General features: G+C 31.5%; 1 protein-coding gene across 1 annotated transcript in view; it reads right to left on the bottom strand.

Annotated features, from left to right (window-relative positions):
• LOC123656350 (POU domain, class 6, transcription factor 2) overlaps positions 1-13258 on the bottom strand; it is a 161792-nt gene that overhangs the window by 28336 nt on the left and 120198 nt on the right. The window contains exons 3-7 of the mRNA XM_045592044.1: positions 9519-9648; positions 8606-8782; positions 6873-7013; positions 5969-6328; positions 5258-5390 (exon numbers count right to left, since the gene is read on the bottom strand). Of these exons, the coding sequence (XP_045448000.1) occupies positions 5258-5390; positions 5969-6328; positions 6873-7013; positions 8606-8782; positions 9519-9648 (941 nt within the window). The remainder of the gene's footprint in view (positions 1-5257; positions 5391-5968; positions 6329-6872; positions 7014-8605; positions 8783-9518; positions 9649-13258) is intronic.

Genomic DNA, 13258 nt, shown 5'->3' with positions numbered 1-13258 from the left:
CGTCGATGTTCAATGATTATGAATCATTAAATTAAAATACTTAAATCGTTGATATATGATTGCGATGATAATGATTCGTGCTATAAAAAGTTCGACTTTTTTGTTATAAATATTAATTATACAAATTTAATTAAAAATCATTATATAATAAGTTGGATTAGACACGGATATTTATTTTGACGTTTTAGGCGTTAATAAACGCATGTTTTTATAATACATAATTGGTTTCTTTGTATCAAAATACTTTCATAATAATAAGGTAATTATTATATAATTGTTATTCGTTATTAGCTTAGGAAACGGTGATATTTTTAAAACTTAATAAGATTACGGATGGTCAGTAGATTTTAAGCTAACAGGAGATAGTTAAAACTAGTTCAATTCGGATATGGCACCAATAACTTTTTTAACACTTCTTTTATTTAACACTCAGAAATCAATGCCTTCATATACAAATGGTTTAGTTTGGTTTTTAGTTAGTGGAGTTGTGATGGTTTAGGTTTGATTTTTTAATGGTTTTTACGTAATAACTATAGTATTATAATAAAATTAATCCCATTTATATAGCTTAAGCTGAATAATTCATAGAATATATTCTTAATAATGATTTGCAATAGGAAAACATATGAATGTGATTCATACCATTGAAATAGCATACTATATTAGGTAAAATAATGTCTATCAATTCTCAAAACTGGTAAAACAGCGAGCCTATTGTATAATTGACATTATTCAAAACAATTATATGTTCTTTACATATAAATAGTATTATTAGCTCTAAAAGTAGAGTCCTCTCGAATTCCGTCTAAGCGTACTTGGCGATTCCAACACAAACCGTTGATTAGTAACGTACACAGAGGGACTAATTGCACTCATTGTCACGTAATTACAACCAACATTTGTCATTGGGCCGCGCTGACTTGGTGTTATATCGGTTAATCCCTCAAGGGCGGTCATATTTTATTTTATACCTAGCTCCCTTTACTACTTTGTGGACTCCTGACTTAATTGTGCTTGATACCATTTTTAAATTTGGTATTGGAAAGTAACTTTTTATTAATTTTAAAATAAATAAATATAAACATTTTTGAATATCATATCAAAAATTGACCGCTCCAGCGGGATTCGAACCCGCGTCTCCGACTGACCGTGTCGGCGCTCTAGCCAATTAAGCTATGGAACGATGTACCCGCTAGAGCGAAATTTTTGATATGATGATTTTTATTTTAGGTTTAAGCGAACCGTGGCGCCGTCTATAGTGAGTTCTTTACAGAGACCCGTAACTATTCAAAGTTTCATATTACAATGAAAATCTTTGACAGGAGACGACACCATGCTATTTTTAATAAGTACGATTTTATTTTTGTGTTACCCTCACATTAGGAATTCTAAACATTTTTGAATATCATATCAAAAATCGGTTCGCTTAAACCGAAAATAAAAATCATCATATCAAAAATTTCGCTCTAGCGGGTACATCGTTCCATAGCTTAATTGGCTAGAGCGCCGACACGGTCAGTCGGAGACGCGGGTTCGAATCCCGCTGGAGCGGTCAATTTTTGATATGATATTCAAAAATGTTTAGAATTCCTAATGTGAGGGTAACACAAAAATAAAATTGTACTTATTAAAAATAGCATGGTGTCGTCTCCTGTCAAAGATTTTCATTGTAATATGAAACTTTGAATAGTTACGGGTCTCTGTAAAGAACTCACTATAGACGGCGCCACGGTTCGCTTAAACCGAAAATAAAAATCATCATATCAAAAATTTCGCTCTAGCGGGTACATCGTTCCATAGCTTAATTGGCTAGAGCGCCGACACGGTCAGTCGGAGACGCGGGTTCGAATCCCGCTGGAGCGGTCAATTTATGATATTATATTCAAAAATGTTTAGAATTCCTAATGTGAGGGTAACACAAAAATAAAATCGTACTTATTATAAATAGCATGGTGTCGTCTCCTGTCAAAGATTTTCATTGTAATATGAAACTTTGAATAGTTACGGGTCTCTGTAAAGAACTCACTATAGACGGCGCCACGGTTCGCTTAAACCGAAAATAAAAATCATCATATCAAAAATTTCGCTTTAACGGGTACATCGTTCCATAGCTTAATTGGCTAGAGCGCCGACACGGTCAGTCGGAGACGCGGGTTCGAATCCCGCTGGAGCGGTCAATTTTTGATATGATATTCAAAAATGTTTAGAATTCCTAATGTGAGGGTAACACAAAAATAAAATCGTACTTATTAAATAAATATAAATTCGAAATATAAGTACGCGCATAAGTTCTAAGCGTCTTCACTAAATTGGTTGTCTTTTTGTGTTCAATATTTTTAAACAAACCTTCTAAAAAAAAAATAAAGAGAAAAATTAACATAATGACGATAAAAAAAAAATAACGTTAAGTTACACATATTGTTGAAGTAAAACTTCTTCTTCTTTTCGTTCTCTATTTTTTTTTTTTTTTTTTTTTTTTTTTTTACTTTAGAATAATTTAATCCATATAATATATTTCAATTAAATATAATTTAATTATGTGTATAACATTTTTAAAGGAATTCCGAAGATAACCACGTACCTAATTTTTTCAAATACAAATTCATTCAAATATCATTGTAAGATATATAAATTAACATAAAAAAAATATGATCAACCATACTTTCATTAACAATGACACTAATAATAGTGAACGCGTAATTATAATAAAAAACACAATTAAATACCGCTTCTAATTCAATAAAGAATCATCGAGTTGTAATTGATAGAAATTATTGCTACAGACGCTTCGAAGCAAATAATTAATTTTATTGAACATGCTTTTTAAATTTATTGAAATATACTTACAAAAAGTAAAACTACGTTGTTTCATATTTGATACGGTTTTGGTACGGTTTGGTTTATAGGTACATATACATTATATATTATTGCTAGTTAAAAAATATTTGAGATCTTAAATATGATATTTGTATTAGGGCTTATTTAGTCTATACGTGCAAGATGACGTTATAACATTTTTAAAATATTTAACACTTCAATCATCTTTTTTACGAGTTGTTATCGAGAAAAATAACATCTTCGAATCGATCGTGTTTTAGGGAATTTTTAAAAAATTCAACCGTATAATAACAATTTATTTATTTTTATTTTATCGTTACGTAATATTCCTACATTCCACGCTTGTTCTACGAACCCTAGATTCTTGAAAAAACACACATGTACTGCCTCAGTTTTTATTATCGTTGAAACAACAAAAAGGTACATTAACATGAAATTAATGAGTCTTATTGTATTATAATGGTTTATCGTTAAACGTTACGTTAAAATTTAAGAATAGCTCAAAATAAAAACCAAAATGAGACCTTTTTAGATGCAATAATTATTTTTCTTCTTTTAATTTCTTCAATACATTTTCTATGAACAAATAAACGCGTCACACTCAATTATTGTTTATTTATAATACATTTTCTAGGAATTGCTTTTTGAAATATTGTGATCAATTTTATGGTATTTATTCATTTTTTGATTATCATATTTAAGCGCAAACCATAATTAAATTTTTAAATCGTTCGTTCATATTTAATTTAATTTATATTTAGGCATTTTTGTTTTGGTATTCGTTTGAGCGTCTTTAACTGTGAATATCATGTGACAACGACAAAATCTACATATTATATAAAAATAAATCCATATTTCCCTTGGTCACGCCATCGCGCGTGAACTGCTGTACCGATTTGGCTAATTCTTTTTTTTTGTGTTTGTTATTATCAGGAGAAGTTTCTTATGAAAGAAAAAAAAAATAAGAAAATTACGCGGAAAATCAGAAAATTTGAAAATACTTAGCCTGGTGGCTAAGTATTTTAAAATTATATCTAATCAAACCTTAGCGCTTTGGACAATATAAACTCTTAATGTAACCTTATGACGTTTGAGGATAGAATTGACAAAATATTGGTTATAACGAACGAATATTTCGTAGCTAAGACGGAATAAGGTCTGTCGGGTCAGCTAGTTTTAAATAATTCTTATTATAAAAAAGAAAAACGTGATTTGATTGGTGTGTTGGAATACAAACAGTATTCGAAATTTAATAACAGAAGATTTATTTAAATTTCGACTAATTAGATCTAGACATTGATAGCGAGTCCAGCAAAGGTATTAAAACATGCGAATACATTAAATAGCTTCTTAAGGTGTTTTTTCTTAACATACTGCTTTTACATGACAGTCTGTTTTTCGAAGAAGGTTGTAGGCTGTAATACGCACAGCTTACTAATAAAGCATACATAATCAAGCAACTTCACTTCATCAATACAAAGCGGGTGAAGCCAAAAATGGTGATTAGTTTTACAATACTCTCCTAAGAAAACACGATACTTATTACTCCTTTATATCACAAACAAAAAGTTTTGCGAATGTATTCCATTAAAACTTTTATAAAACAAATTAAAAAATGTGTAGCACTTTTATAACTAAACTCGCGCATTTCATTTTTTGTTTCAGAACATTTATAACCATAAGTTAGTATCATGTGTTTTTTGTACCATATTTCATACATTTTTATATTTTTATTGTGTTAGTGCAAACAATGATATTTGCCATATTAAATACGTTATTTTAATTACTTTTGCGAATATAAACATTATACATTGATATGTCTATAATGAGACGTCTTATTTGAAAGGTGTTTATTTATTATGTGTTTCTTGGTAAATTTTAAATGCTAGTTTTTTTTAATTATTTAGGTCCTTGGTCCGTAGTGGTTGGAACGTTTAGTATCGGTTTCACCTCGAATTTAAGCATAAACTTTACGTATTTCCTTCACCGTACTGAAGCCACATAAATATTACATAGCTAGATGTATCAAATTTAATTTGTAGTTCACGTTATTAAGTTTTTAGTGGTCAGTTGTGCTACTATATACGTGTGTTACCTAAATAGGAAAGCATAAATTATTATAGAAAAAAAATACAAAAATGCAATATCACTAATTACAAAATGGAAATATATATTAAATTATTTATAAAATATTAATAACAGCGAAATATTATTGTTTTAAGCAGTATTGTGTTTCTGTTGGTGAGTAAGGTGACCAGAGCTCCTGGGGAGGATTAGAGATAGGGTCGGCAACGCGCTTGCGATGCTTCGGTTGTTGCAGACGTCTATAAGTTACGGTAATCGCTTACCACCGGGTGAGCCGTACGCTTGTTTGCCGACCTAGTAATAAAAAAAAATCTGATTATTTAATATGACTTACCTGTTAATACTGTTAAGCGCTGATGATCCAGAATTCTCCCTTTCATTCCTTTCCCTAGAGCCTCCTGCGAACCGCTCGAAGTTTTCTCTCTCCTTATAATGTCTGTCAGGTCTCGGCGAAGACGATCTTCTACCTTTGATTAATAAATGATAATTCAATTTGAAGTTCTATTTATATATTTATGTACATGTGTATATATTTATATGTTGGTAATATTACATACATACACATGTATGTATGTATAATTGTTATACTTTTTAATCAATTTAATTTATTAGCCAACGGGCTAGTGATAAATTTTATATTTAAATTAATAATTAACCCATTGGTTCAGTTTGTGGTGAACCTGCTTTCTGCTTCGGGGTTTGTGGGTTCGATTCCCGCCCCTAGTCTGGGTGTAATATGTTTGTGACGAAAAAAAATATGTGGCTGTACCAGTCGACTGTTACCTATAACACAAAGCGTTAAGTTGCTTACTTTAGGAACAGACGACCTTGTGTGTGAAACAAAAATACATTTATATACCACCTGCCCACCAATATACATAGCAATATTCCTTGCATTATCAGGTTGTCTGGAAGTGATTGCTTTTTTAAATATAAGATCGCCTAGGTGTACAATTTATGACAATAATTGCGTGTGTCGTTAATTTTGTTCTTTATTTTAATGTGTAATAAAGTATAATATTATTATTGTTGTTGTTATTATTACCTTGCATTTGCTGCGACATATTATTCTGTTGAACCGTTTGCAGAAGATTGTGATTCGTTTGCGGTTGTTGTTGTTGTAGAGCCTGTAGCAGTTCTTGGGCATTGGTGGCGCCGTTGGACAAAAAATTTGGCAAACCCTGATTTAGAAGGGCATTCGACAGCGTTGGATTTAACATGTTTGGCCGAATGTTTGGCGTCTGTTGCTGGTTGGAGTTCAGTAACTGGTGAGGTTGGGCCATCGCTTGGAGATTGGCTAGGGATGTGGACACTACTTGGCCGTTGTTCAACGCTAAATTCACCATTTGGTCGTTCGAGTTGACGTGATTTACCGGGATCGTTAAGATGGTCTGCGTCGCTATGCCTGTTTTGAAAAATACATTTATTTCACTAAATTGAATTATTATAATCAGAATATCTTACTTAATTAAGTTATTTAAGAGCAAACATACTTAAATAGATATTTGTTAAGCTCAACCATTTAATTTTAAATAAATGAACTTTTCTTAGTTAAAATCTCAAACTTGGAGTTAACTTCAATCTATCGCAGTCCACTGCTGGACATTGGCTTCCACAACTTATGTGTTTTGCCCATAGTCACCATGATGGGCAGGCGGGTTGGCGACCGCAGAGCTGGCTTTGTCGTTTGTGCTGTATTTCAAAGCCAGCAGTTTGATCGTAATCTCGCCATCGTTCGGCTTTTTAAGTTCCAAGGTGGTAGTGGAACTGTGTTATCCCTTAGTCGTTTCTTACGACCCCGCGGAAGGAGAGGGGTGGCTATATTCTTTACTGCCATAACCACACAGCAAGTTGGAATTATGCAGTTAAAAAATACCGGAATATTTACTACTTAAATTTGAGATCTTTTATTTTATTTAAAAAAAAACTTTTTCTAACTATTTACTGACCTTGAGATGTCGGTATCAATAATTGCGCGCCCTGTATGCCCTGAACAAGCTGTCCTGACGCCAATATAAGCTGCGGCATCGGTGATGGCATGGCTGGCGGGAGCATGTTGCTGTTTCCTACTGGGTTGGGAGAGCCCATACCTAGGTAAAGGTATATGATATTTTACTATTGATATACCAAAATTGTGAGATGTAATATAACATTTTAAGCTTTTTTTATTGTCTCATTTGGTAACTTAATATATTATTATATTTTAGTACGCAAAAGTGTTTCTATTAAGATGAATGTGAGTCAAAAAAATAAAGACGTTACGAAAAGGTTATATACAAAAATTTCCTATCGTTTTTATTCGTAAATACAATTTGTTTCTATACATTAAAAAAATCAATGAAGCCGCGGTAATAAATTATAAATGTAATAATAATTTCGTACTATTTGCTTTAGGATATATCATTCGTCATGGCAACTAGTTACTGATGAAACAATCGTGCATCGAACATAAGACTTTCTACTCATAATTATAAACAATAAAATAATATAGTAATTAACAATCCCCTACAGTACGCGCTTAATAATAACGATAGAAATTTACACAAAACCCATCGGCAACCGAGCAAGACTAATTTACCGCGAACAAAACGGTCTCACAAAAATCTAAAACATTATCCGCATGCCTTACAAGCCCGTTAAACTGGCATTAACATAACGTATTCATTTAAACCATGACATTTCACATTTTATAATAAATGCTCTCTCCTACGGCGCGTCAATTAAGAGCCGAAAAAAAATGTATAATAAGGTCTATTAAGACAATAAAACTGTTAATGATACCGCAACAGAGGTTATATCCGTGCGTTCGTGAAAAAATACTGTAATTATTCTCATTATTTAAATAGGTTTTTTTCAACCATTAGACTAAGGTATAATGATCGGTACAGAGGAGCCGCTATCTTGGATTCATTAATCGATTGGTTTCGGTAATCACCTAATTATGGACGTGATTTTCGACTTAAGAGCAATTTTAATGCATAAACCGTGTCTCTCTGATTATCCCATTCCGTCTAATTAGTCGTCTACCCTCCTGACCGTCGAGTGACCGTCTGTCGCGAACGGTTCTGTGCTGAAAAAGACGAATTAGGCGCGTGAACCGACGCGCTCTATAATTGAAAAGGTGAGCGGTGAACGGTTTCGAAAAGGCATTAAATAATAAGTTCCCAGGCGGTGTAATTATAGCCGATTCACGTATTCTTAAAGGTTACATTCGGATATTTGCATAGCATTTGGGAATGTATATGTATATATAGGTAAGTATTACTATCTACTATTAAGTTGTAGTATTTAGTTGTCACGATAGTTGATTAATAGGTGATATTAAATATCTTATGACTAAAATATAAGGTAGATTTATCATTTTAATCTACTCGTAATACATAAAATGACCCCATAGATCGCAGGATAATAAAGGACGGATCGGCTTATATTGACGATGCATATTTTAATTTATTTTATTTTAATATGTACGACTTTATTTTTGTGTTACCCACACATTAGGAATTCTAAACATTTTTTGAATATCATATCAAAAATTGACCGCTCCAGCGGGTTCGAACCCCGCTGGAGCGGTCAATTTTTGATATGATATTCAAAAAATATTTTATTTTAATTATTTTATTTATCATTAAATACTTAGAACTAGTGAATATATTCCTGAAAATTTTAAGGTTTAAATTACCTGGTGCACTAACGCTCAAGTTCAGCGGTGAGTTGATGACAGGGTTGGATGGCATGGACGTGAGGCCTTGGAGATTGGCAGCCAATTGAGACATTTGTTGGGACATCTGTTGCTGTGACATTGGCATGCTCTGCTGCATGTTGGCCAGGTTTTGCAGGTTTTGAAACATCGATGCCACTGTGAAGAGAGTTCACGTTTAGCGACACTATCAAATTATCATTTCGCTAACCATCTTAAAGAACATACATTTACAATTAAATATTGTAAATTATTCTTATTAAGAGATATTTACAAATTTACAAAAAAATATCTAAGTTTTACCTTCCTAAGCTTACGGTCCGCCTTACGTAGCTTATGGTCGCCTACAATGTTAGGAGTATTGCAAACTCTTTGCCGACCTTAACCCCCTACCCTTCCCCAGAGGTGTTTGGTGTTCCCAAGTAGCTACCTTCTCACCTGACCTTTTGTAAGACTGCGGTCCTTCCCTAGTCGGTCAATTTCGAGCAAGAAATTTCCTACTGTGCTCTACCTACTACTGTTCTAACTACTGTTTAGTTTGAAACCATTAATCCAAATGAGTCATTAAAAATAGTTTAATAACTATATATAATACATATATAGTTATTAAACTATATAACTATATATATATATATATATATTTACGTAAAGTAAGTTTGACGATGCGTTAGCGCAACGGTCATCAACATGGCTTATGGCTGTTGCGCTGGCGGTCGCGGGTTCGATCCCCGCACATGTCATACATTTGTATTGGCCATACAGATATTTCTGTGCTCTAGGCTTTGGAGCTTGTGTATTGTGTTTCCGGAACCCCGACACAGGAGTAAATCCTGGGGGCCATTGAGTGTGAGTCGTTTAATATAAAAAGTAAAATAAATCGGTGTTACGAACTCACTGGAGCCATTCAAGTGCGGTTGGTGCGGGGTGCGCGCGCGCGGCGACGGGGTCCGCGGCTCGGCTAGCTGCGCGCGACCGCCGCCGCCCTCCGGCGAACTCGCGCCGCTTTCACGGTCCGACTCCGCCTGCTGGACGCGTACATCAGTTACAACACAGTACAAATATCTTTTACTAGTTATATCTACATATCGGTTGTACTCGATCCCGTAGCAACGTGCACTATTTGATTGAGTAGTTTTACGCGAAAGTCCTACAAGAACCGCTCTGGTGTACTGGTGCGAGTAGTTGCCTAAAACAACGACGGTTTGCGGGTTCGATTCCCGCTAGGGATGTATATTTATATTTCTACAAATATTTCATTGCAGTTTGGATGTTTGTCCTTGTGGGTCTCCCCACCTTGCCTCGGAGAGCACATTAAGCTCTCGGTTAGCCATCGTTACTCATAGTAGAGAACATATCGCTAACCCGTAGTGGAGCAGCGTAGTGGATTAACCTCTAAAGTCCTAATTATCTATAACAAGTAGATTGGTAGATGTGAACTAAAAATGTAAAAATAAATCTATTTCGAAAATGTTTATTCTAATAATAGAAATTTAATTTTTGATGACGATGTTTAACTTGATATATAGAAAGGTATAAATAAGTATTGACGAATAATAATTTTCATAATAAACAAACCAATCAACTGATAAAACATATCACAATAAATATAACATATACAATTTAAAGACTTGATGAAAATTTGTTTTCTAATTAAAGTGACACAAGGCTTGATAATACTTAATTATCTTTGAACGTCATATCAAAAATTTCAACGCAGTCATAACCTAATTGGTTAAAATATTCAATTTGTGTGTCACGCTTAAAACATACACATATTTTTTGGTCTAACTTTCTACGGGACTAACAATATTAATTTCTAGTAATTGTCATATCCATGCAATATCATATCATCATATCATGATATCATATTATGGCTCTTTACAATTCTGCTACGCTCTTATTGCTTTTTAATATTTTAATATTTCCTACTTTGTAAAATTAATTATAAAAATACATTGAATAATTATATTGTCATGTAAATATTAATAAAAATTTAAAAAAGTCAAGACAATGTCTGTCAAGTCAGCTAGTAGCAACTACTTGCATATTCGTAAGTACCACGGTAAGATAACAATACATTTTATTGGAACGAAGTTCCTTACGGCAGGCTTGACATTTGGCTGGGCGACCGAACTGAAAAAAATGTGATACTAAAACCGTAAGAAAAATATATAACGGAAGTGACGTAATATCAGTCACACGACTGTATAATATGATTTCTTAAATTATTTATGTAATTTTATACTGTCGACAAAAATAAATAAAGACACATGTTTTTATTTCACTTAATAGTTTGAATTATTATTATTATCTTTGATTTATTTTATTTTACGGTATTTGTTATTTTCTAAAATACTAAATTTCCTAAATACTTTTATGTACGTACCTACCTAATTTCTTTTATATATAAAAATATGTGGGATTATATGTTATAAAGCAAGACGATTAAATATGTAACGATTTAAATTTTTTATTGAAAGAGTATTTGCGGAGTTTCTTGTTCATCGTTTTTAACATTCATCTCTGCGGAATCTAAATTCCGATTTGGTAGAGGCAACACATTAAGTATAATTAATTTATAAAAAACGAATACAATTTTAATTTGTAAAATGTCAATTCAAAAATGTTTTTAAAGCCTACTTGAATAAGTAATTTTTTGATTTTTATGCACCTAATTACATACGCCTGTCACTAAAATTATTTAAATTCCAGCAGTAACTCCAAAAATTCCTTAGTACTCAACTTTCTCAATTATCTTTGGCACAACTGAATGCTGTAAACACAATCAATAAATAATTTTTATTTAAGTAAATATTAAGGTATATATGTATGTATGTAAATATGTATATCAATTTGTTTTTGTTTGTGAGGCTGGACATTTTAGATTCACAATTGACAACAATAGTAGATAGATGGCGCTGCTGGGTTTTGAATTTTTTATTCGGACAGGAAAAGTTTGTTAGTTCTGCTTATCCTGTTAAAAACTTTTAATAAGCTACTAAAAAGGTTTTAAATACTAATATATACATAATTTTAAATTTGATAAATTAATACGTAATAGATAATAACAGTAAATCGGACAGGAACACTAAAATATACTTAAATACAAATTCAATAATCAAAAAATATACAAGTTTAATAATCTCAAAATCATAATTTATAAATATTATCTAATTAACTCATATAATGAGATTCATAATTCGATTTACAAACGTAATAAAAACTAGCAACTTTCAGAGTTGGTTAGGCTAATTAATTAGACCTTGGTCTAGACATAATTATTGTGAAAGACAAGTGCTTCCGTAATTGATATTTTTTTAAATTAATTACTAAAATAAGTACAAGTGCTCTAGTTCTGAGATAAATGTATATTTTAAAGGTCGATTCGTAGGTAAGTAATTTGACTGAGTAATATTTTATCATATTATGCTATGTTAATAGGTGTATCAAAGATAATTATAAAAAGTAGAATTACAAATTTTTATTTCTATGATATTTTCTGTCCATTAACGTGTCTTTAATAATAATAATATTCTTTATTGTACACCAAAATACAAACAAACAAAGTAGTAACTAAAAATAAAGATGTGAAAAAAACGTGGTATCATTATATCATAATCGATAATAATAAGGAAAACATATTTTATAGCTAATTATATAGAATTATCGAAAAATCTTCATTTATTGTTTTTTAATGAGTTTTCTAAGGCAATTGGAAAAATCCGAATAAAAATTAATTTATCCGATATGTATTCCCTAAGTGGCGGTTTCCCTTGTTAAGTTTTAGTACCTGTCAAATTATTTGATATTTACAGCTTCTACTCCATTCCTGTATGTCACAACGTGTTTATATACAACCTATAACATTATTTATAATAGGATTATTTTACGATAATAAGGTAATTTAATAAAGTCGACTTGGGACGGAAATCTTAGATCTCAGCTCTGTTACATTAATATAGATGTTATCTATACGTCTTTCTTTTGCATTTATCATAAGCGTCTGTAGGAACCTACATCATTGCAGGTGACATACTGTTAATATATTATCTTATTATATACATATTTAGCTGTTTAGACTATAAAATGGGTAGTTACTAATTAGTTACTGTTTCATTATAGATGATTACTGCAAATGATTTGTTTTTCTTATTGGATAATTTTGAATTATATTCTTATTTTGAATTATATCTTATTATTCAGTAGTAGAGATGTTTTTGGATTTTTTAGTAAATATATAATGGTTTAATTTATGGTAAAAAGTTATAATATTGTTTGCGTAAAATGTCAGATGTATATTAACATAGTTTGTGTTAGTAACGATTAGAAAAGTTTACGATACATTTGAAATGTGTAAGGGTTTGTGGACAGTTTGGTTGTTTAAAAAACAATAAAAGTAACAATTGTGATATGTATTTATTTAATAAGACCTAATATTATATAAGTATTTTTTTTATATTTTTAAATTTGACGCATTGATATTCCGGAAACGTATACTATATATTTTTAAAGATTTTGACGGAAAAGCTTTTGAAATTTTAAATTAGAACGTAAAAAAAATCATTTTACTCTATTTTTCTTTCGACACGTTTCTTTATTCTTGACTTGAAGGACATACCCGTCAGATTTATAAGT

Source organism: Melitaea cinxia, chromosome 9 (assembly GCF_905220565.1).
Source record: "Melitaea cinxia chromosome 9, ilMelCinx1.1, whole genome shotgun sequence".
NCBI lineage: Eukaryota > Metazoa > Arthropoda > Insecta > Lepidoptera > Nymphalidae > Melitaea > Melitaea cinxia.
This window is presented reverse-complemented; position numbering and strand designations above follow the sequence as displayed.